The sequence below is a fragment of the Carcharodon carcharias genome, chromosome 1, assembly GCF_017639515.1.
Source record: "Carcharodon carcharias isolate sCarCar2 chromosome 1, sCarCar2.pri, whole genome shotgun sequence".
Classification (NCBI taxonomy): Eukaryota; Metazoa; Chordata; class Chondrichthyes; order Lamniformes; family Lamnidae; genus Carcharodon; species Carcharodon carcharias.
The window spans coordinates 257,565,341-257,590,364 of NC_054467.1; the positions used below are offsets into that span (position 1 = coordinate 257,565,341).

The following is a 25,024-nucleotide window of genomic DNA, read 5'->3' on the forward strand; positions in this document are numbered from 1 at the left end:
TAAGAAATGGAACACGGCAGCAGTTTTAAAGTCAGTAGAACGTGTCGTTTGAATTTGAAACATTTTAGCTTCTTCCTCAAACCCCAATTTTCTGAACCATTGGTGTTTGCGAGCGACACCCTGCTTGAACAGTGACCCGACTCCAATGTTTGGTGTACTCTCAGCTGGGGCAAAAGTACCCCGTAGGGTGGGGGTCAGGATCGTGGATAGTGAAGGTGCAGGAGTCAGGTCTCTCCGCAGGTACATTCCAGCTTTTGGTGTGGAGCTTCTTGATGCTAACTAGGGCCTCGTGATTCCAGGGAGCCTGAAGCGAGGAACTGTTTAAAATCATTGCTTCCTAACTCTGTTTTGGAACCTCCTTGGTCCCTGCTAAACTCTGAAAGCAAAGATTCACTTGGCTTCTCCAGAACCACTTCAACCCTTGTGGGTTCCAGTGTTTGATCTAATTTTTCACCTTGTATAATGTGTCTCCTGCTCGCAGCAACCACAGATACCTAACTAGGCAGTCGATTGGTCATAAGTAATTTTAAGAAGGTTTGTTAAGTTTATTAGGAAGCACCAGTTTAGATATGATACATTAACTAATTAGACAGAGAAAGGTATATGACCCATGACAGCTTGTGATAGTAGCATTCCACCCTCCAGTCGAAGGATGAGCAAACTCTTCTCTCGATCTCTCAACCTTCCCCCCTTCTCTTCTGATCCATCTTCCATCTCAAGAAGGCAACTGCCCAATCGGCACTGCCACCTCACCAGCCCCTCAGCTCCCCCTATATGATCCCTCAGGAGGACCTGGCTCCTGTGCCTGAGCATTTGTTAGTATACCCTTTTTCTGGGGCCTGGTAGCTTACCCAGTGTCAATCGTCTAACTATCCTGACCAATGGACACAGGACAGGTACTCCAAACATCAGGGTGGTTACCGCCCTCCTTGTGCCTCACCCTGCTCGAGGTCAGCTTTTTAGTTTACATCACGCTGAGGGTCATATCCTGGCCCTTTCTAAACGCTTGCATGGATAAGGGGGGTGCACAAGACACCATCCTATCAGCTTAGGAATGTCAACATCCTCTTTCCAGAGAGAGAATCAATGCTGTTTAGAAGATCCTATCAAGGTTCTATATTAAGCAAAAAATACCTGTTTACTCAAGACCCCAATTTCTTACACCGCCCCCACTACCTAATATTATCCACTGGGCCCTCAATCAGGTTTCTTCTATTTCATGCACTCCTAGGCCCGGGTCTTCCCATTGGCGATTTGGGGGTGGGGCCTGCTTGCCGATGGGAAAATGACGCGGGATGATGTCAGGAGGAACCTCCCGACGTCATCCCGGTCCCTTTAAATTTTCAGGTAGGCGGGCGGACAGGGAAATCAGCTGTCCGCCCGCCGACCTGTCAATGGCCAATTGAGGCCATCGACAGGCTAGTTAAGATAATTAAACACCCCGCCCGGCCAACCTTAAGGCTGGCGGGCAGGCCAGGAGCCCCAGTGGGCTTCAGGTTATTCATGAAACTTCATCCATTTACTTTCTATGTGACAAAATCTTTGCCCCAGTCAGGAACTGGGCCAATTCCATCTTGAAGGGGCATTGAGAATCTGCACACTTAGTTCCAGAAACTAACTGCCTCTGTGGGAGAAGAGAAAATGCTCGACATCTCATCTGTTCCCAATCTCAGACGGTGTAATCTCATGTGCCCTCGTTCTCCCCAGTGCGTCAAACTGAAATAACCTATTTCTGGGGCAATAATATGGTGGTGGCAGAGTGGTAACATCACTGCACTAAAGCTCCCAGGCTAACGTGCTAGGGGGCACAGGTTCACAACTCACCATGGCAGCTGAAGGAATTTAAATTCAATTAATTAATCTAGAATATAAAGTTAGACATAGTAATAAATTGCTGTGAAAGCCCATCTTGGTTCCTGCAGGGAAAGAAATCTGCTGTCTGTGCCTGGTCTGGCCTACTTGTGACTCCAGACCCATGCCTCTGAAGTGGTGTGGTCCACCCAATTCAAGGGCAATTAGGGATGGGCAACAAATGCTGGCCTTGCCAGTGACACCTATGTCCCATGGGAGAATAATAAAACTATACATGCTGTACCGCCCTCTTTTTATATTACAGGCCTCTATGAGGTCATCTCTTGGCTCTAAAGTAAAAGACCCAGTTCTTTAAACCTGTCTGAATGAATATCACCCTTTAAGACAGGAATCAGTGTTGTCCCTCTCCTCTGCCCTTTTCTCAAGCCCTTAACTCACTCACCATGTGGGGTCCAAAGCCAGACCCAGTAGTCCAGATGCAGTCTAACCTCAGACTCCATACAAGGACAGAATAGCGCCCTTTGATTTACATTAAATAAATCTATTACAAAAGGTATTGTGGCGCAGTGGGTAGTGTGCCTACCTTGGAAGCTCTGGATTCAAGTCCCACTCCAGGGCTTGGTGCCCTTGGAAGATGTGTGCACGAGGTGGCTAATAAACAGGTTGATCATCAGCCCATAAATCCTTCCAAAACGCCTGATGGCAGGGGGTAAGAGTGGGAGAGTTTCCTCCTCAACCATACTACAGGAGGCAACAGCAAACCACTGTGGTACTTTGCCAAGCCAAAGGAAGCCCACGGTAACCAATGCCCTCTTAGGCCATTGGTAACTGAAGGGGGAGCTCTATTCCAAGAACCACAGGCTGAATTTTAATTCCTGGGCACCAAGCCCAGCGCCAAGCTGAATTCCCAGGCTGGAACCCAGGAACAGCCTTGGCAGGATGCTGGGGGTGAACTTCAAGGAGGGTGCTCATCCAACGAAGGCCAGCGGTTGGGTTCCGCAAGCTGGGGGGCCAATGGGAATGCTCTGGATGGCTGGCTATTCCACTAGGAGAAATGGGTGGGGGAGACCAATTTAAGGAGGAGGGGAACTGTGAGAATGCCTCAAGATGGAGGCACCCTCTAAAAACGGTACAAAATATATTGTGGCCACAGCTGCCAGGGCCATCATTTCACAGGGGGGGAATCCACCCGCAGGAAGGCTCACGGCAGTGGCCGTGGCTCTTGCAGCCACAGTGGGCCCGAGCACCTTTGCAGCATGTACCTCTGGCAACACCCCTCCCTCCCTCCCTCCCTCATCCCACTCCGTGGCCTGTGACAGGAGACCAGCACGATGACATTGGCAGGCTCCAGCCACACTGAGAGGGAACCATCTGCTATCTGGGAAGTCTGGAAGACATGTGAAGAGTGGCCTCAGTTGGCACTTTACTTGAGCTAATCGGCTACCCCACTGCTGGTGGGCTCCCTGCACCTGCCTCCAAACCACATCTCTACGTTGATAGCGAAATTTGAATGATCTGTTGATGGGAAGACTGATATCCTTTCCTCTTTCAACTGGTTTCACTATTTTATCCAGGGCCGGCCTTACCTGTGTGAGTGTCACTGCATTCATTCTGGTTCAATGCCATTTGCTACTTATTGGCCCCTTTCCCTCAGATTGTACTGTAGTTTTAATGTGCGATCTAATTTTAACATTTCAGCTTGCCGGCTGACCAGACCACCAACACAACTGTCCAGGACACCGATGGCAATAGCTTGCATTTAAACATTCACTTGCTGGTACAGAACTCGGATTTTTGCTGAAAAGAGAGAAACTTTGTCGAAGCTTTTCATCTTCCACTCATCAGGACAAATGCAAGAATGCCAAATTTCAAATCATCATGACAACTGATACTACAGGAGAAAAGGGTGCTGATTGGCTGAGATGTTGTCATGAAGAAAGTAAATAGGCTCCCCACACTCCTGGGTAAATCAAAAAAAGATGCAAGGCTTGAGCATGTTCCTTTTGTTTTCAGATAACAAGTCCCTGTGTATGAATGTAAGTCATTTCTGGAATTGTAATGAGCCACGTTATGAGCTCGACTGATTATCTTAAATTGGTTGTTAGTGTAGCTATTAGCGCACTCAGGAATGATCAGCAAGTGCTGCCCAATCATTGAATCACATCCAACAGCAGACATTTTGCTTTGGGTGTTGCAAGCATTGCCTGGTTGAACACAGTCTAATTAATACTCTGCCATAAACATGCATTAAATGTTTAACAATGTAATGCAAGTTATTTAACTTGCATTTATATAGTGCCTTCAATGTACCAAAGCTTCACAAGTGATTATCAAGCAAAACATGGTGCTGAGGCACATATTAGAACATCAGGCCAAAACCCTGATCAAACAAGTATCTTTCAAAGATTGTTTTGAAGGGGAAGCAGAGGTTTCGGGGAAGAACTCCAGAGCTAGTGACCTACCCAACTGAAGATGCCCATGCATGGTGAAGAAATTGGGATGTTGAAGAGGTTGGAATTAGTGCACAGAGATTTCAGAGATGGTGGAGAATACAGAGATTGGGAGAGGAGAGGCCATGGAGGTATTTGCAAACAAGGATGATAATTTTCAAATTGAGGCATTGTGGGACCGGGAGCTACAGGAGGTCAGCAAGCATGGGGATGATGGCTGAACAGGATTTGGTGCAATTAAGGATACAGGAAGCAAGTTTTGGATGAGCTCAGAGTTGTCAGATGGTACAAGATGATTGGTTGATTTGGTCTCTCCTTCCTCCCAAAATGACCACCAATAAACCCCAAAATCAGCAATAACCTGCTCACTGATGCTCAGTTTGGGTTCCGCCAGGGCCACTCAGCTCCTGACCTCATTACAGCCTTGGTTCAAACATGGACAAAAGAGCTGAATTCCAGAGGTGAGGTGAGAGTGACTGCCCTTGACATCAAGGCAGCATTTGACCAAGTGTGGCATCAAGGAGCCCTAGTAAAATTGGAGTCAATGGGAATCAGGAGGAAAACTCTCCGCTGGTTGGAGTCATACCTAGCACAAAGGAAGATGGTTGTGGTTGTTGGAGATCAGTCATCTCAGCTCCAGCACATCACTGCAGGAGTTCCTCAGGGTAGTGTCCTCAGCCCAACCATCTTCAGCTGCTTCATCAATGACCTTCCTTCCACCATAAGGTCAGAAGTGGGGATGTTCACTGATGATTGCACAATGTTCAGCACCATTCATGACACCTCAGATACTGAAGCAGTCCATGCCCATAGGCAGCAAGACCTGGACAATATCCAGGCTTGGGCTGACAAGTGGCAAGTAACATTCACATCACACAAGTGCCAGGAAATGACCATCTCCAACAAGAGAGAATCCAACCATTGCCCCTTTACAATCAATGTCATTCCCGTCACTGAATCCCCACTATCAACATCGTAGGGGTTATCATTGACCAGAAACTGAACTGCACTAGCCATATAAATACTGTGGCTACAAGAGCAGGTCAGAGGCTGGGAATCCTGTGGTGAGTAACTCACCTCCTGACTCCCCAAAGCCTGTCCACCATCTACAAGACACAAGTCAGGAGTGTGATGGAATACTCTCCACTTACCTGGATGACTGTAGCTCCAACAACACTCAAGAAGCTCAACACCATCCAGGACAAAGCAGCCCGCTTGATTGACACGCTATCCACCACCCTCAACATCCAATCCCTCTACCACCAACACACATTAGCAGCAGTGTGTACCAGCTACAAGATGCACTGCAGGAATTCACCAAGGCTCCTTTGACAGTACCTTCCAAAGCCACGACCACTACCATCTAGAAGGACAAGGGCAGCAGATAGATGGGAGCACCACCACCTGGACGTTTCTCTCCAAATCACTCCCCATCCTGACTTTCACCGTCCCTTCACTGTCGCTGGGTCAAAATCCTGGAACTCCCTCCCTAACAGCACTGTGGGTGTACCTACACCACATGGACTGCAGTGGTTCAAGAAGGCAGCTCACCAACACCTTCTCAAGGGCAACTAGGGATGGGTAATAAATGCTGGCCCAGCCAGTGAAGTCCACATCCCGTGAAAGAATAAACAAAAAATATCTGGGCTCATCTATATATGGCTTCTAGACTTTTTTTTTATTCATTCGTTTACCCCAACCTCTGTCCCACTCTCCATCATCAGTCCAATACCAAATATAAGGACAAGACTTGTCATTGAAGCTGGCAGTCACACATTTAATAACTCTAAACAATGTTTGACCATGGAAATAGGCACACGACAGAAGCACAGGTAAAGAAAGGCTTGTATTTCCAAAGTGTCTTTCACACCCTCAGGACCACCCAAAGAGTTCTACAGTCAACGAAGCACTTTTTGGAAGTGTTGTCACTGCTGTAATGTAGAGAATGCAGCAACCAATTTGCACACAGCCAGCTCCCACAAACAACAATGGGATAATGACCAGATAAACTGTTTCTGGGGTGTTAGTTGAGGTAATTATTGGCCAGGACATTGGGCAAACCTTCTCTGATATAGTTAAAAGCAAAATACCGCGGATGCTTGAAATCTAAAACAAAAACCAAAATTGCTGGAGAAACCCAGCAGGTCTGACAGCATCTGTGGAGAGAAAGACAGGGTTGACATTTCGAGTCTGTGTGACTCTTCTTCAGAACTAAAGAGAAGTAAAAATGTGGTGAAATATATACTCTTTAAGGGGAGGGGGTGGGGCAGGTGATGCCAGTGATAGGTGAAGGCAAAGGAGAGATTGCAAAAGATGTCATAGACAAAAGGTCGAAGGGCTGTTGAAGGTGGTAATATTGGCTAAAGGAGGTGCTAATGGAGACATTAAGAGTAGAAAGCAGAATGAGCAAGTGACAGATGACCCTAGTGGGGGTGGGGAAGGGGGAGGGGACGGTGTGGGGTAAAAGATCGAAATAGGTTGGGGATAAAACAATGAATGGAAGTAAATTTTTAAAAATAATAATAGAAATAGGTGGGAAAAATATACATTATATATAAAAATTAAAAATAAGTATTTGAAAAAAGGAGATCAAAAAGGGGGTGAGTTCACGACCTGAAGTTGTTGAGCTCAATATTCAGTCCGGAAGGCTGTAAAGTGCCTAGTCAGAAGATGAGGTGCTGTTCCTCCAGTTTGCACTGGGCTTCACTGGAACATTGCAGCAGGCCAAGGACAGACATGTGGGCAAGTGACAGGGAGGTCTGGGTCATGCTTGTGGACAGACCGAAGGTGTTCTGCAAAGCGGTCACCTAGTCTGCGTTTGGTGTCTCCAATGTAGAGGAGACCGCATTGGGAGCAGCGAATGCGGTAGACTAAATTGAGGGAAGTGCAAGTGAAATGCTGCTTCACCTGAAAGGAGTGTTTGGGCCCTTGGACGGTGAGGAGAGGGGGAAGTTAAGGGGCAGGTGTTGCACCTTCTGCGGTTGCATGGGAAGGTGCCGTGGGAGGGGGTTGAGGTGTTGGGGTGATGGGGAAGTGGACCCTCGCCCCACCCCACCCCCACTAGGGCCATCTGTCACTTGCTCATCCTGCTTTCTACACTTAGTGTCACCATTAGCACCTCCTGTTGCCAGTTCCACCACCATCAACACCCCTTTTACCTTTTGTCTATGACATCTTTGGCAATCTCTTCTTTGCCTCCACCTATCACTGGCCCTCTATCCAGCTTCACCTGTCCCACTCCCCCTCAAGCAGTATATATTTCACTATATTTAGTTTTTGCAGCAATTTTGGTTTTTATTCTTTGAAATAGTGTTATGGTGTCTTTATCATCCACCTGAGTGACACACACACACACACACACACACACACACACACGGAGATCTTGTTCGAAAAAGGGTCTGAAGAATAGAAAGACACAGACCTTAAGAAAGTTGATAAAGCAATAGAGAGAAAGTTGCAGAAACGCAGAGTGAGAGAGACAGACATACAGTGAGAGAAAGGAAGGTCAAAATGAGAGACACACGCACTGGGAGAGGCAGACAGGGAGAGAGAGACAAACACAATCAATACAGGGAGACACAGTTAGCAAAAGAGACAGACACAAGCAGACACTTATAGACAGACACAGAGACACAAAGTGGTTTTGAAGCTCCTTTTCCAGAAAGAGTGAGGACTGCTCACTAAAATCCCCAGGCAACAGGTGATGTGTCTTAAACAAAAATAAAAATACCTGGAAAAACTCAGCAGGTCTGGCAGCATCTGCAGAGAGGGACACAGTTAACATTGAGCCTGCATGACTCTTCAACGGAACTAAGTTAAAATAGAAAAGAGGTGAAAAATAAGCTGGTTGGGGGGGGGGGTGGTGGTGAGGGGACGGTGGTGGGGGGACAAGTAGAGCTGGATAGAGGGCCAGTGATAGGTGGAGATAACCAAAAGATGTCACAGACAAAAGGACAAAGAGGTGTTGAAGGTGGTGATATTATTGAAGGAATATGCTAATTAAGGGTAGAAAGCAGGACGAGCAAAGTACAGATACCCCTAGTGGGGGTGGAGTGAAGAGAAGGGATCGAAATAGGCCAAAAGGCAGAGATAAAACAATGGATGGAAATATATTAAAAAATAATGGAAATAGGTGGGAAAAGGAAAATCTATATAAATTATTGGAAAAAAGGGGGATCGGAAAGGGGGTGGGGATGGAGGGAAGAGTCATACAGACTGGAAACGTTAACTGTGTTCCTCTCTGCAGAGGCTGTCAGACCTGCTTAGTTTTTCCAGGTATTTTTATTTTTGTTTTGGATTTCCAGCGTCTGCGGTTTTTTGCTTTTAACTTAGGCGATGTGTCTTGGTGAGTTTACTAGTTGTTGTGAATGTGCTGAGACACTGCTGCCTGGTCTGGTGGGTAAAGGGACACGGGTCAACAACGAGGATAAGGTCCCTTTGAGCAGATCGGAGCCCCTGTCTGGGGAGAAGCGCAAACAGTGGCCTCCACACACAGTCACCGCCATCACCTGAAGGGACTTGACAGGGTGGATACAAGGAGGATCTTTCCTCTTCTGGGGGAAACTAGAACGAGGGGGATACAGTTTAAGAATAAGAGGTCTCCATTTTAAGATGGAGATAAGGAGCTTTCTTTCTCTCAGAGGGTTGCTAGTCTGTGGAATCCTCTTCCCCAGGGAGCAGTGGAGGCTGGGCCATTGAATATATTCTAGGCAGATTTTTGAGAGACAAGGGAGTCAAGGGTCATGGGGGAACAGAGAGGATCAGGCCGGATCACCCACGATCTTATTGAATGGTGCAGCGGGTTCGAGGGGCTGAATGGCCAACTACTGCTCCAAAGTCCTATGTCACACCATGAGTGATGCCAGCAGTGAGCAATGGCAGGATTATTGGTCATAGTAATCGATGTGTGCGCCGGACTGAAACTCATCTCGAAGTAGGATGTTCACCAGCTTCCTGGCGGAGTCCTCACAGTCAATGAGCTGGCCTTCCTGATGCATAGTCGCGAAAGTCTGACGCAATTCATGGTCTGCTGTCTCTGACCGAGCTTGCTTCTGCATGTCAGTGTCCAGGGGCCCTGTAGGGGGCAAGCATGAGTTAAATGGGATCTTGGCTCAACATGAGCATCATTAACAAGAAGCAAGAACTTGCATTTTTATTGCACTTTTCAACATCTCTGGACATCCCAAAGTCCTTCACAGGCATGAGGCACTTTGCAGTTTAGTCATTGTTACCCAAGAGTAATCCTCACTGAGTTACCTGAGAGTAATCCTCAATGTGGAACGCGAGTGTAATCCTCACTCTGTTACCCTGAGAGTAATCCTCAATGTGGTACCCTGAGAGTAATCCTCACTCTGTTACCCTGAGAGTAATCCTCAAAGTGGTACCCTGAGAGTAATCCTCACTCTGTTAACCTGAGAGTAATCCTCAATGTGGTACCCTGAGAGTAATCCTCACTCTGTTACCCTGAGAGTAATCCTCAATGTGGTACCCTGAGAGTAATCCTCACTCTGTTATTTAAGACAGAGATAGATAGGTTCTTGATTGGTAAAGGGGATCAAAGGTTACAGGGAGAAGGCGGGAGAATGGGGATGAGAAACTTATCAGCCATGATTGAATGGTGGAGCAGACTCGATGGGCCGAATGGCCTAATTTCTGCTCCTATGTCGTATGTCTTAATCCGCGCTCTGTTAGCCTAAGAGCAGTCCGCGCTCTGTTAGCCTAAGAGCAGTCCGCGCTCTGTTAGCCTAAGAGCAGTCCGCGCTCTGTTAGCCTAAGAGCAGTCCGCGCTCTGTTAGCCTAAGAGCAGTCCGCGCTCTGTTAGCCTAAGAGCAGTCCGCGCTCTGTTAGCCTAAGAGCAGTCCGCGCTCTGTTAGCCTAAGAGCAGTCCGCGCTCTGTTAGCCTAAGAGCAGTCCGCGCTCTGTTAGCCTAAGAGCAGTCCGCGCTCTGTTAGCCTAAGAGCAGTCCGCGCTCTGTTAGCCTAAGAGCAGTCCGCGCTCTGTTAGCCTAAGAGCAGTCCGCGCTCTGTTAGCCTAAGAGCAGTCCGCGCTCTGTTAGCCTAAGAGCAGTCCGCGCTCTGTTAGCCTAAGAGCAGTCCGCGCTCTGTTAGCCTAAGAGCAGTCCGCGCTCTGTTAGCCTAAGAGCAGTCCGCGCTCTGTTAGCCTAAGAGCAGTCCGCGCTCTGTTAGCCTAAGAGCAGTCCGCGCTCTGTTAGCCTAAGAGCAGTCCGCGCTCTGTTAGCCTAAGAGCAGTCCGCGCTCTGTTAGCCTAAGAGCAGTCCGCGCTCTGTTAGCCTAAGAGCAGTCCGCGCTCTGTTAGCCTAAGAGCAGTCCGCGCTCTGTTAGCCTAAGAGCAGTCCGCGCTCTGTTAGCCTAAGAGCAGTCCGCGCTCTGTTAGCCTAAGAGCAGTCCGCGCTCTGTTAGCCTAAGAGCAGTCCGCGCTCTGTTAGCCTAAGAGCAGTCCGCGCTCTGTTAGCCTAAGAGCAGTCCGCGCTCTGTTAGCCTAAGAGCAGTCCGCGCTCTGTTAGCCTAAGAGCAGTCCGCGCTCTGTTAGCCTAAGAGCAGTCCGCGCTCTGTTAGCCTAAGAGCAGTCCGCGCTCTGTTAGCCTAAGAGCAGTCCGCGCTCTGTTAGCCTAAGAGCAGTCCGCGCTCTGTTAGCCTAAGAGCAGTCCGCGCTCTGTTAGCCTAAGAGCAGTCCGCGCTCTGTTAGCCTAAGAGCAGTCCGCGCTCTGTTAGCCTAAGAGCAGTCCCGCGCTCTGTTAGCCTAAGAGCAGTCCGCGCTCTGTTAGCCTAAGAGCAGTCCGCGCTCTGTTAGCCTAAGAGCAGTCCGCGCTCTGTTAGCCTAAGAGCAGTCCGCGCTCTGTTAGCCTAAGAGCAGTCCGCGCTCTGTTAGCCTAAGAGCAGTCCGCGCTCTGTTAGCCTAAGAGCAGTCCGCGCTCTGTTAGCCTAAGAGCAGTCCGCGCTCTGTTAGCCTAAGAGCAGTCCGCGCTCTGTTAGCCTAAGAGCAGTCCGCGCTCTGTTAGCCTAAGAGCAGTCCGCGCTCTGTTAGCCTAAGAGCAGTCCGCGCTCTGTTAGCCTAAGAGCAGTCCGCGCTCTGTTAGCCTAAGAGCAGTCCGCGCTCTGTTAGCCTAAGAGCAGTCCGCGCTCTGTTAGCCTAAGAGCAGTCCGCGCTCTGTTAGCCTAAGAGCAGTCCGCGCTCTGTTAGCCTAAGAGCAGTCCGCGCTCTGTTAGCCTAAGAGCAGTCCGCGCTCTGTTAGCCTAAGAGCAGTCCGCGCTCTGTTAGCCTAAGAGCAGTCCGCGCTCTGTTAGCCTAAGAGCAGTCCGCGCTCTGTTAGCCTAAGAGCAGTCCGCGCTCTGTTAGCCTAAGAGCAGTCCGCGCTCTGTTAGCCTAAGAGCAGTCCGCGCTCTGTTAGCCTAAGAGCAGTCCGCGCTCTGTTAGCCTAAGAGCAGTCCGCGCTCTGTTAGCCTAAGAGCAGTCCGCGCTCTGTTAGCCTAAGAGCAGTCCGCGCTCTGTTAGCCTAAGAGCAGTCCGCGCTCTGTTAGCCTAAGAGCAGTCCGCGCTCTGTTAGCCTAAGAGCAGTCCGCGCTCTGTTAGCCTAAGAGCAGTCCGCGCTCTGTTAGCCTAAGAGCAGTCCGCGCTCTGTTAGCCTAAGAGCAGTCCGCGCTCTGTTAGCCTAAGAGCAGTCCGCGCTCTGTTAGCCTAAGAGCAGTCCGCGCTCTGTTAGCCTAAGAGCAGTCCGCGCTCTGTTAGCCTAAGAGCAGTCCGCGCTCTGTTAGCCTAAGAGCAGTCCGCGCTCTGTTAGCCTAAGAGCAGTCCGCGCTCTGTTAGCCTAAGAGCAGTCCGCGCTCTGTTAGCCTAAGAGCAGTCCGCGCTCTGTTAGCCTAAGAGCAGTCCGCGCTCTGTTAGCCTAAGAGCAGTCCGCGCTCTGTTAGCCTAAGAGCAGTCCGCGCTCTGTTAGCCTAAGAGCAGTCCGCGCTCTGTTAGCCTAAGAGCAGTCCGCGCTCTGTTAGCCTAAGAGCAGTCCGCGCTCTGTTAGCCTAAGAGCAGTCCGCGCTCTGTTAGCCTAAGAGCAGTCCGCGCTCTGTTAGCCTAAGAGCAGTCCGCGCTCTGTTAGCCTAAGAGCAGTCCGCGCTCTGTTAGCCTAAGAGCAGTCCGCGCTCTGTTAGCCTAAGAGCAGTCCGCGCTCTGTTAGCCTAAGAGCAGTCCGCGCTCTGTTAGCCTAAGAGCAGTCCGCGCTCTGTTAGCCTAAGAGCAGTCCGCGCTCTGTTAGCCTAAGAGCAGTCCGCGCTCTGTTAGCCTAAGAGCAGTCCGCGCTCTGTTAGCCTAAGAGCAGTCCGCGCTCTGTTAGCCTAAGAGCAGTCCGCGCTCTGTTAGCCTAAGAGCAGTCCGCGCTCTGTTAGCCTAAGAGCAGTCCGCGCTCTGTTAGCCTAAGAGCAGTCCGCGCTCTGTTAGCCTAAGAGCAGTCCGCGCTCTGTTAGCCTAAGAGCAGTCCGCGCTCTGTTAGCCTAAGAGCAGTCCGCGCTCTGTTAGCCTAAGAGCAGTCCGCGCTCTGTTAGCCTAAGAGCAGTCCGCGCTCTGTTAGCCTAAGAGCAGTCCGCGCTCTGTTAGCCTAAGAGCAGTCCGCGCTCTGTTAGCCGAGAGCAGTCCGCGCTCTGTTAGCCGAGAGCAGTCCGCGCTCTGTTAGCCGAGAGCAGTCCGCGCTCTGTTAGCCGAGAGCAGTCCGCGCTCTGTTAGCCGAGAGCAGTCCGCGCTCTGTTAGCCGAGAGCAGTCCGCGCTCTGTTAGCCGAGAGCAGTCCGCGCTCTGTTAGCCGAGAGCAGTCCGCGCTCTGTTAGCCGAGAGCAGTCCGCGCTCTGTTAGCCGAGAGCAGTCCGCGCTCTGTTAGCCGAGAGCAATCCGCGCTCTGTTAGCCGAGAGCAATCCGCGCTCTGTTAGCCGAGAGCAATCCGCGCTCTGTTACCCGAGAGCAATCCGCGCTCTGTTACCCGAGAGCAATCCGCGCTCTGTTACCCGAGAGCAATCCGCGCTCTGTTACCCGAGAGCAATCCGCGCTCTGTTACCCGAGAGCAATCCGCGCTCTGTTACCCGAGAGCAATCCGCGCTCTGTTACCCGAGAGCAATCCGCGCTCTGTTACCCGAGAGCAATCCGCGCTCTGTTACCCGAGAGCAATCCGCGCTCTGTTACCCGAGAGCAATCCGCACTCTGTTACCCGAGAGCAATCCGCACTCTGTTACCCGAGAGCAATCCGCACTCTGTTACCCGAGAGCAATCCGCACTCTGTTACCCGAGAGCAATCCGCACTCTGTTACCCGAGAGCAATCCGCACTCTGTTACCCGAGAGCAATCCGCACTCTGTTACCCGAGAGCAATCCGCACTCTGTTATCCGGGAGTAATCCGCACTCTGTTACCCTGAGAGTAATCCTCACTCTGTTACCCTAAGAGTAATCCTCACTCTGTTACCTGGAGCGTAGTTTAGGACCCTCACGTCCGGCTCTTCTGCTGCCAGGACCCTGAACATCATTTCCCGTGCAGCCTTTCCTGAGCAATATAGTGACCAGGATTTGAATGGCTGTATGGCACACAGCGAGCTGATGTTAACCACCACTCTGTGAAGGTTCTCTCGTTTGGGAAAAGCCTTCAGCAGAGAGGCAGTGAGGCACATGGAGGACGTGAAGTTCAAGGCTAAGTAATCGGTGACCTCTGACGGTTTGGTAAAGTCCACGACAAACTTCGTGACATCTCCCAGGGAACCTGAGGGCAGAAAGAAAAAGAGATTAATATTTGTTCTCCAAATTAATATTTGTTCTCCAAACCTGACCATTCTAACACTGTCCTGCCCGCTTTCCACACACAAATCCGTAATCCTCGGCTATCTTTATCCTGACTCGCACCCGAGTCCTGTTTACCCATCACCGCTTGGGCTGCAAACTGTGATATTCCTGTGGGTTTCAACACACAGTTTGCAGCCGCACTCCAGCGATCATCAGCCCATGGGAACGTAACAAGCTGGATACGAAACTGGCTCAGTGGCAGGGAACACGGGGTAATGGTTGATGGGTGTTTCTGTGACTGGAAGGCTGTTTCCAGTGGGGTTCCACAGGGCCCAGTACTGGGTCCCCTGCTTTTAATGCTTTGGGTGTAAACGCAGGGGAAGTGTTTCTCACGTGTCGGTGCAGACTCGATGGGCCGAAGGGCGTCTTCTGCGCTGTGTGATTCTGTGAAGGGATCAAGAGGTTTGCAGACAATGCCAAAATTTGGCCGCATGGTTCGTAGTGAGGAGGGGTGGGGGGCTGTAGACTGCAGGAAGATATCAATGGACTGGTCAGGTGGGCAGAGAAGTGGCAAATGGAATTCAACCTGGAGCATTTCGGGAGGTCAGACAAGGCCAGCTGTAAGGTTGGACGGGCAGCAAGAAATGTAAGTTAATTATCTTCTTAATGGCCTTAATAGGCCCTTCGATTGACAGCGGGCGCGCTGCCGGTTCCCACGCGTGCGCGTGGACCGAAATATCGCGTTACTGCGAGTTGATTTTGGGACACTCACCCAACGCCGACGCGCACGCTTTACGCTCGAGTGGGTTGGGCACGCGCACCCGCCCGCTCAGGTAAAAATTCTTCCCTATATCCTTTTCCATATAAGGAGAACAAAACAGCATGCAGTTCTCTCTCTTGTTTCAGCAAACCCCTGTCCGATTGCAGTAAATCTTCCCTACTTGTATATTCTGCCCCCATGGCAACAAACGCCAACATTCCATTTGCCTTCCTAACCTCTTGCTGCACCTATGTACTGGGCTGGACTTTACCGTCGGCGAGCAGGGGGTGGGGCCCACTCGCCGACGGGTAAAATGATGCGGGATGATGTCAGGCAGAACCCCCGATGTCATCCCGCCCCATTTAAGTTTTTAGGAAGGTGGGGGCGCAGCAAAACCAGCTGTGGGCCCGCCGACCTGTCTATGGCCAATTGAGGCCATTGACAGGATCATTTAAACAATTAAAGGACCTGCCCGTCCAACTTTAAGGCCAGGAGTCCCGGCGGCAAATAGAGAAAACGTAAAACCTCATCCACCGGCGGGATGAGTTTTCATGCAGGGTTTTAAAAAGTTTAATAAAATTTTTTTTTGGAAATTATGAACATGTCCCAACTCGTGTGACACTGTCACACGAGGGGACAGGTCAGGGAATTTTCTTTTTCTATTTTTAATATTTTTGACAGTAGAGGTGATCTCCCTGAGGCTGCACCTAGCCTCAGGGAGATCAATGCGCTTTCTCGTGTGCACGTGCAAGAGATCGCACTCTCGATTTTAGGCATTCCCCTCCACCCACACAGGGAGCGCACAGCTTCCATACAGACATCACGCTGGGCGAGCCTTAACTGGCCCACCCACGTAAAATGGCGCCGCGCCTCTGATCGGGGGTGCCTATCGGAAGCGCGCCCACACGCGCCTGCCCATCAACTTCCCCCCCAAAGGGGGGGGGAAAATTCAGCCGACTAAGTTTTTGTGATTCATGTACCAGGACACGCAGATCCCTCTGCACCGCAGTGTTCTACAACCACACTCAATTAAAAAAGCATGAGAGGAGAGAGGGACACCATTTAAAACATGAGTGAGAGGAGAGCAGGACACCATTTAAAACAGAGCGAGAGTAGAGTGGGGCACCATTTAACACAGAGAGAGGAGGGCGGAAAATCACTTAAAACAGAGAGCGGAGAGCGGGTCATCAGTTAAAACAGAACGAGAGGAGAGCTGGACACTGTTTAAAATAGAGGGAGAGGAGAGCAGGACACCATTTAACACAGAGCGAGAGGAGATTGGGATGCCATTTAATGCAGAGTGAGTGGAGAGCGACACACTATCTGAAACAGAGCGAGAGGGGAGTGGGACATCATTTAAAACAGAACGAGAGGAGAGCGGGACATCATTTAACACAGAGCAAGGGGAGAGCGGAACATCAGTTAAAAGAGAGTGAGGAGAGAGCAACACACCATCTAAAACACAGAGAGAGGAGAGCAGGACACCATTTAAAACAGAGAGAGGAGAGCGGGACACCATTTAAAACTGAGAGCGGAGAGCAGGACATCATTTAACAAAGAGCGAGAGGAGATTGGGATGCCATTTAATGCAGAGTGAGTGGAGAGCGACACACTATCTGAAACAGAGCGAGAGGGGAGTGGGACATCATTTAAAACTGAGCGAGAGGAGAGCGGGACATCATTTAACACAGAGCAAGGGGAGAGCGGGACATCATTTAATACAGGGCAAGAGGAGAGCGGGACACCATTTAACATAGTGCGAGAGGAGAGCAGCACATCATTTAACACAGGGCGAGAGGAGAGCGGGACACCATTTAACACAAAGCGAGAGGAGAGCGGGTCATCATTTAAAACAGAGCGAGAGGAGAGCGGGACATCATTTAATACAGGGCAAGAGGAGAGCGGGACACCATTTAACACAGTTTGAGAGGAGAGCGAGACACCATTTAACATAGTGCGAGAGGAGAGCAGCACATCATTTAACACAGGGCGAGAGGAGAGCGGGACACCATTTAACACAGTGCGAGAGGAGAGCGGGACACCATTTAACACAGGGCGAGAGGAGAGCGGGACACCATTTAACACAGTGCAAGAGGAGAGCGGCACATCATTTAACACAAAGCGAGAGGAGAGCGGGACACCATTTAACACAGGGCGAGAGGAGAGCGGCACATCATTTAACACAGGGCGAGAGGAGAGCAGCACATTTAACACAGTGCGAGAGGAGAGCGGCACATCATTTAACACAGGTCAAGAGGAGAGCGGCACATTATTTAACACAGTGCGAGAGGAGAGGGGGACACCATTTAACACAGAGCGAAAGGAAAGTGGGGCACCATTTAAAATAGATTGAGAGGAGAGCGGGACACCATTTAAAATGGAAAGGGGAGAGCGGGACACAATTTAAAACAGTGAGAGGAGAGCGGGACACCATTTAACACAGAGCGAGAGGAAAGCTTCCAGGTGGTGGTGTTCCCATCTATCTGCTGCCCTTGTCCTTCTAGATAATAGCGGTCATGGGTTTGGAAGGTGCTGTCTAAGGAGCTTTGGTGAATTCCTGCAGCACATCTTGTAGATGGTACACACTGCTGCTACTGTGTGTCAGTAGTGGAAGGAGTGAATGTTGAAGGAGGTGGATTGGGTACAGATCATGTAGGCTGCTTTGTCCTGGACGCTGTCAAGCTTCTTGAGTGTAGTAGGAGCTGCACTCATCCAGGCAAGTGGGAGTATTCCATCACACTCCTGACTTGTGCCTTGTAGATGGTGGACAGGCTTTGGGAGTCAGGAGGTGAGTTATTCATCACAGGATTCCTAGCATCTGACCTGCTCTTGTAGGCACAGTATTTAAATGTCTAGTCCAGTTCAGTTTCTGGTCAATGGTAAACCCCAGGATGCTGATAGTGGAGGAATTCAGCAATGGTAACGCCATTGAATATCAAGGGGAGATGCTTAGATTCTCTCTTGTTGGAGATGGTCATTGCCTGGCATTCGTGTGGCACGAATGTTACTTGTCACTTGTCAGCCCAAGCCTGGATATTGTCCAGGTCTTGCTGCATTTGGACATGGACTGCTTCAGTATCTGAGGAGTCATGAATGATGCTGAACATTGTGCAATCATCAGCGAACATCCCCACTACTCACCTTCTGAAGAAGGTCATTGATGAAGCAGATAAAAATGGTTGGGTTTAGGACACTACCCTGAGGAACTCCTGCAGTGCTGTCCTGGAACTGAGATGATTGGCCTCCAAAAACCAGAACCATCTTCCTTTGTGCTAGGTATGACTCCAGCCAGTGGAGATTTTCCCCCTGATTCCCATTGACTCCAGTTTTGCTAGGGCTCCTTGATGCCACACCCGGTCAAATGCTGCCTTGATGTCAAAGGCAGTCAATCTCCCCTCACCTCGGGAGCTCAGCTCTTTTGTCCATGTTTGAACCAAGGCTGTAATGAGGTCAGGAGCTGAGTGGCCCTGGCAGAACCCAAACTGGGTGTCAGTGAGCAGGATATTGATCTGTAAGTGCTGCTTGAGAGCACTGTCAACAACCCATTCCATCACTTTACTGATAAGCAAGAATAGGCTGATGGAGCAGGAATTGGTCAGATTGCAATTATTCCTGCTTTTTGCGGACAGGACATACCTGGGCAGTTTTCCACATACCTGGGTAGATGCCAGTGTTGTAGCTGTACTGGAACAGCTTGGCTAGGGGCACGGCAAGTTCTAGAGCACAAGTCTTCAGTACTATTGCTGGAATATTGTCAGGGCCCAGAGCCTTTGCAGTATCCAGTGCCTTCAGCCATTTCTTGAAATCACGTTGAGTGAATTAAATTGGTTGAAAATTGGCATCTATGATGCTGGGGACCTCAGGAGGAGGCTAAGATAGATCATCCACTCAGCACTCCTGGCTGAAGATTGTAGCAAATGCTGCAGCCTTATCTTTTACACTGATGTGCTGGGCTCCTCCATCATTGAGGATGGGGATATTTGTGGAGTCTCCTCCTCCAGTGAGTTGTTTAATTGTCCACCACCATTCACAACTGGTTGTGGCAGGACTGCAGAGCTGTTGGTGTGGGAATCGCTTAGCTCTGTTTATCACTTGCTGCTTATGCTGTTTGGCATGCAGGTAGTCCTGTGTTATAGCTTCATTAGGCTGACACCTCATTTTTAGGTATGCCTGGTGCTGCTCCTGACATGCCCTCCTGCACTCTTCATTGAACCAGGGTTGATCCCCTGGCTTGATGGTAACGGTAGAGTGGGGGATACGCTGGGCCATGAGGTCACAGATTGTGTTTGAGCACAATTCTGCTGCTGATGATGGCCCACAGCACCTCATGGATGCCCTGTCTTGAGTTGCCAGATCTGTTCGAACTCTATCCCATTTAGCACAGTGATAGTGCCACACAACACAATGGAGGGTATCCTCAATGTGAAGATGGGGCTTCATCTCCACAATGACTGTGCGGTGGTCACTCCTACCGATACTGTCATGGACAGAGGCATCTATGGCAGGCAGGCTGATGAGGATGAGGTCAAGTTTGTTTTTCCCTCTTGTTGGTTCCCTCACAACCTGCCGCAGACCCAGTCCAGCTGCTATGTCCTTTAGGACTCAGCCAGCTCAGTCAGTAGTGGTGCTACCGAGCCTCTCTTGGTGACGGATATTGAAGTCCCCCCCACCCAGAGTACATTCTGTGCCCTTGCCACCTTCAGTTCTACGTCCAAGTGGTGTTCAACATGGAGGAGCACTGATTCATCAGCTGAGGGAGGGCGGTATGTGGTAATCAGCAGGAGGTTTCCGTGCCCATGTTTAACCTGATGCTATGAAACTTCATGGGATCTAGAGTCAATGTTGAGGACTCCCAGGGCAACCCCCTCCCAGCTGTACACCACTGTGCTGCCACCTCTGCTGGGTTTGTCCTGCCTGTGGGACAGGACATCCCCAGGGATGGCGATGGTGGAGTCCGGGACATTATCTGTAAGATATGATTCCATGAGGATGACTATGTCAGGCTGTTGCTTGACTGGTCTGTGAGACAGCTCTCCCAATTTTGGCGCAAGCCCCCAGATAGTAGTAAGTAGGACTTTGCAGGGTCAACAGGGTTGGGCCTGTCGCTGTCATTTCTGGTGCCTGGGTCGATGCCGGGATGTGCGCCTGGCTTCAATCTGTTTAGACTTTGTAACAGTTTGATGCAACTGAGTGGCTTGCTCAGGCCATTTCAGAGGGCAGTTACAAATCAACGACAGACATTGCTGTGGATCTGAAGCTTGGTTGCAGATTAGCTTTGGATTCACCAAACAGGCTCGAGGGCTAAGTCTCCTCCTCCTATTCCTATACTTTCTAACTCCCAATCACACACCCTATCCTGTTCAATATTTATCAATCAAATAAATTCAAAAGGTCTTGTCATTATTACATTGTAATTTGTGGGATTAATGTGCAGATATTGGATGCTTGAAGCTGCGGAAGGCACTGCAGAGATGTGAATCTTTCTTTTGTATATACAGCACTGAGAGCTCAAGTGGACACAGCATTGACCCTTGCATTACACTGATCCTTGCTGGGTCACTGGTGGTCAGTTAAGAATTAACCACATTGCTGTGAGATCCAAGTTGCTTCCAACAAATCAACACCCATTTACACCAACAAACATAAGTAATGTGGTTGTCTCTTAACTGTCCTCTGAAATGGCCGAGCAAGCCATAAGATCATAAGACATCGGAGCAGAAATTAGGCCATTCGGCCCATCGAGTCTGCTCCTCCATTCAATCATGGCTGATAAGTTTCTCAACCCCATTCTCCCCACTTCTCCCTGTAACCTTTGATCCCCTTACCAATCAAGAACTTATCTATCTCGGTCTTAAATACACTCAATGACCTGGCCTCCACAGCCTTCTGTGGCAATGAATTCCATAGATTCACTACTCTCTGGCTAAAGAAGTTTCTCCTCATCTCTGTTCTAAAAGGTCTTCCCTTTACTCTGAGGCTGTGCCCTCGGATCCTAGTCTCTCCTACTAATGGAAACATCTTCCCCACGTCCACTCTATCCAGGCCTTTCAGTATTCTGTAAGTTTCAATCAGATCCCCCCTCATCCTTCTAAGCTCCATTGAGTATAGACCCAGAGTCCTCAAACGTTCCTCATACGTTAAGCCTTTCATTCCTGGGATCGTTCTCGTGAACCTCCTCTGGACCCTCTCCAGGGCCAGCACATCCTTCCTGAGATACGGGGCCCAAAATTGCGCACAATATTCTAAATTTGGTCTGACCAGAGCCTTATAAAGCCTCAGCAGCCCATCCCTGCTTTTATATTCTAGTCCTCCACTCAGTTTAAGGGCAATTAGGGATGGGCAATAAATGCTGGCCTTGCCAGGATGCCCACATCCCTTGAAAGGATAAATAAACTTCATACGAAGGCAGCTCCATTTCCTCTTGTACCACCGGTGTGATTTTGTAACAAGCTTACGGAACGCAGTCAGGGAATCCACAGGGACCAGGTCTGCTGCACTCCGGCTATCTATATGTATTCACTTACATCTTCGGAACAAGTTTATATCTGTGATGGCCTTTCATCTCAATAGATGATGGTTTGCATCATGGTGGTTAACTGTGTGATAAGCATCGCCTGGTGTGACTCAGGGGGTCCCACTCTAGCTTGGCAGTCCCTGCCACATCTGCCGCAGGGGAAGACAGGGCATTGGTAAATTTTAAACTTAGATGCTTTGTTAAACTTATGCAGAACCTTGGTTGGAGCACTCTTGGATCACAGTACACGGTTATGGTTTCCATGTTAGTAAAGGGATGTAGAGAAGGTATATCTGTTTCTATATATATATATATATATATATACATCTATATGCATGAACATATAAATCTATATGTATGTGTATATATATTATATATATTATACTGGAGAAGGTAAAAAGAAACAGACTTACAAGTCAGAACTGTGAGGTAATAACTATGAGGAAAGGTAGAACAGACTAGGGATCTACTCTAGAATTAGAAGTGGGAGAAGGCCATTCAGCCCTTCAAGCCTGCTCCACCATTCATTACGATCGTGGCTGATCTGATTGTGGCCTTAACTTCCCTGTTTGTCCCCTATAACCCTTGACTCTCTTGTCTATCAAAAAACTCAGCCTTGTGTATATTCAATGACCCAGCCTCCACTGCTCTCTGGGGAAGAGAGTTTCACAGACCAATGACCCTCAGGGGAAAAAATTCTCTTCACCTCCATCTTAAACTGGAGGCCCCCAGTTTTAAAACTGTGTCCCCTAGTTTCTGGGTTCCACCACAAGGGAAAAATTCACTCAACATCCAAACCTGTCAAGATCCCCCCCCCCCCGCCCCCAGGACCTTATATGTTTCAATTAAATCGCATTTCATTTTCCTAAGCTCCTGTGGGTAAAGGCCCGAGCTGTTCAACCTTTCCTTGTCAGATCGCCCCTTCATAACTGGAATCAGTCGAGTGAGCCTTATCTGAACTGTCTCTAATGCAATTATATCCTTTCTTAAGCAAAGAGAAGACAAAACACTTATCACTCCCATCTAAACCCTTCATATCCGTTCTCGGTATGTGGGCATCACCGGCTGGGCCAGCATTTGCTGCCCATCCCTAATTGTCCTGGAGAAGGTGGTGCTGAGCCAACCTGAGCTGTGCGCGGGCAGTCCCTGTGGTGTAGGTGCACCACCCCCCCACCCGCCCCCCACCACACCCCGCTCCTCCCTACCCCCCGCTCCCCCCCACTCCCCACCCCGCTCCCCCACCCACCCCCCCACCCCTGCTCCCCCCCCCCCCGGGTACCCCCCCACCCCCCCGGCCCCCCCCCCCCCCTGCCCCCCCCCCACCCCCCTGACCCCCCACATAGGGCTGTTAGGGAGGGAGTTCCAGGATTTTGACCCAGACTTAGCCACAGTGAAGGAACGGTGAAGGATATATATTCCAAGTCAAGAGAAGCCTGATAGAGATCTTTAAGGTTGTGTAGGTTGGACATGGGGGATTATTTACACCAGTGGGCGATCTTAAACTAAAGCTATGACGCATCAGTCACAAATCTTATCAGAAGCTGCAATACTGGCCAGTCCACTAGGCTGATCAAAGTACAATTGTGGATAAAAACAAAAAAAAAAACTGCAGATGCTGGAAATCCAAAACAAAAACAGGAATTACCTGGGAAAAAACTCAGCAGGTCTGGCAGCATCGGCGGAGAAGAAAAGAGTTGACGTTTCGAGTCCTCATGACCCTTCGACAGAACTTGAGTGAATCCAAGAAAGGGGCGAAATATAAGCTGGTTTAAGGTGTGTTGCGGGGGAGGGGAGGGGAGGGGGGGGGTGGGGTGGGGTGGGGAGAGAGAAAGAGAGAGAGAGAAGTGGAGGGGGGTGGTGTGGTTGTAGGGACAAACAAGCAGTGATAGAAGCAGATCATCAAAAGATGTCACAGACAACAGAACAAAAGAACACAGGGGTGTTGAAGGTGGTGATATTATCTAAACGAAGGTGCTAATTAAGAATGGATGGTAGGGCGCTCAAGGTATTGTGGAGGCTGCAGCTGTGTCTTGTCGCCATCCAGTGGCTCCCGTTCAACTCACACATGAAGGCAGGTGAATTAATGCCCTTTTTGTTTTTGAAGAAGAAGCTGCTGGAGAGAAGGGGTGTTATCTTGTCCTCACCCGCGTTGTTAACGAGCAGTAATCGCTCCGGGGCTCCGTCCAGCTCCTGGCTGCCGCTCACCGCGCCGAGGACCCGCCGCAGCCCCTCTTCCCCGCTCAGATCGGCCTCCACCCGGCTCAGCCTGAGGCCGCCGGCCGGCGGAGCGGCTTCCCGCACCCGCCGCTCCACCTCCCGCAAGCGCTGGCCGCACCTGGCCACCAGCACCAGGTGGGAGCCGGCCGGCAGCCTGGGAGCCAGCACCACGGCCAGCGACCTGCCCAGCCCCCGGGAGGCGCCCGTGATGATGCACAGGCTGCTGCCTAGCACCAGCTCCGGCTCCGGCTCCGGCTCCGGCTCACCCACCCTCGGCGCCCCGTCCATCCTTCGGCGCTTCCTCTGACATCAGATCCGACTCCCGCCCACACGCAAACGCTGCCTCATGACGGCAATCATCCTGGCCCTCTGGCCAATACTGTTAAACACTAACCAGGGATAAGGGACCATGGAATGAAATATTAAAATAAAGGGGTTGAAAAAGGTGACTGGGGGTGGGGGTGGGGGTGGGGGTGGGGGTGGGGGGGAGTTTAAAGAGTTAATTTTGTTTGCTGAGTGACTAAGGTCTATTCTATTCCTAAGGTTTAAAATAGTAAAACGTATTGGTGGTAAAGTTAATTAAAAAAAAGCAACATAAATAATTGAATAATATGATTAATTATTTATTTAACACACATTAAGGTTGGCAGGAGAGGTGATGTGCCAAGGCTGCAGTATGTGGGAGCTCCTGGGATAACGTTGCGATCCGGGTCAAACACGTCTGCAGTTAAGTGTTTGCGGCTCGAGGAGCTTTGGCTCGGAGTCATTGAGTCGGAGGCCGAGCTGCAGACACTGCGGCGCATCAGGGAGGGGGAAAGTTACCTGGATGCTTCAGACCAGGAGGCAGTCAGGTCACTTAGGATAGGGTCTTCTGATTTGGTCGGTGGTGAGGGACAGGAGGGTGTGACTGCGAGTGAGGCAGGTAAGGGGACCCAGAGGGCAGGAGTGTGAGCCTCTGCAATTGTCCAACAGGTTTAAGGTTCTCTCAACTTATTTGGACTAGAGTGGGGGCTGCAGGCTGGATAAGCAAACTGACCATGTCACCATGGCACAGGAAGCCATTCAAGTGGAGAGAGCAAAATGGAACATAGTGGTGATTGGGGATAATATAGTGAAGGGATTGACACTTTTCTCTGTAGCAAAGAGCGAGAGGGCAGACAGGTGTGTTGCCTGCCCAGTGCAGAGGGTTCGGGACATCTGCTCAGGGCTGGAGAGGAACTTGGAGTGGGAGGGGCAAGGTCCAGTTGTCATGGCCCATGTAGGTACCAACGACATAGGTATAACTAGGAAAGAGGCTCAGCATAGAGTATGAGTAGCTGGGCACTAAATTGAAAAGCAGAATCTCTGGATTATTACCTGAGCTGCGTGCAAATTAACATAGGACATAAATGGCTCAAAGATAGGTGTGGGAGAAGTGAGTTCCGGTTGTGGGGCACTGGCACCAGTGCTAGGGAAAGTGGGGGCTGTACCATTGGGACTGTGCTGGGAGCAGTGTTCTTGCAA

General features: G+C 50.1%; 1 protein-coding gene across 1 annotated transcript; it reads right to left on the reverse strand.

The window, feature by feature from the left end:
* Nucleotides 1-8,507: 8,507 nt before the first annotated feature.
* Nucleotides 8,508-23,809, reverse strand: LOC121275943 (sepiapterin reductase-like). The gene is made up of 3 exons (XM_041183840.1): nucleotides 23,449-23,809; nucleotides 13,720-14,010; nucleotides 8,508-9,336 (listed from the first exon to the last, which is right to left on the reverse strand). The coding sequence occupies exons 1-3, from the start codon at nucleotides 23,807-23,809 to the stop codon at nucleotides 9,146-9,148; spliced, it is 843 nt and encodes a 280-aa protein (XP_041039774.1). The 3' UTR covers nucleotides 8,508-9,145.
* Nucleotides 23,810-25,024: the final 1,215 nt, after the last annotated feature.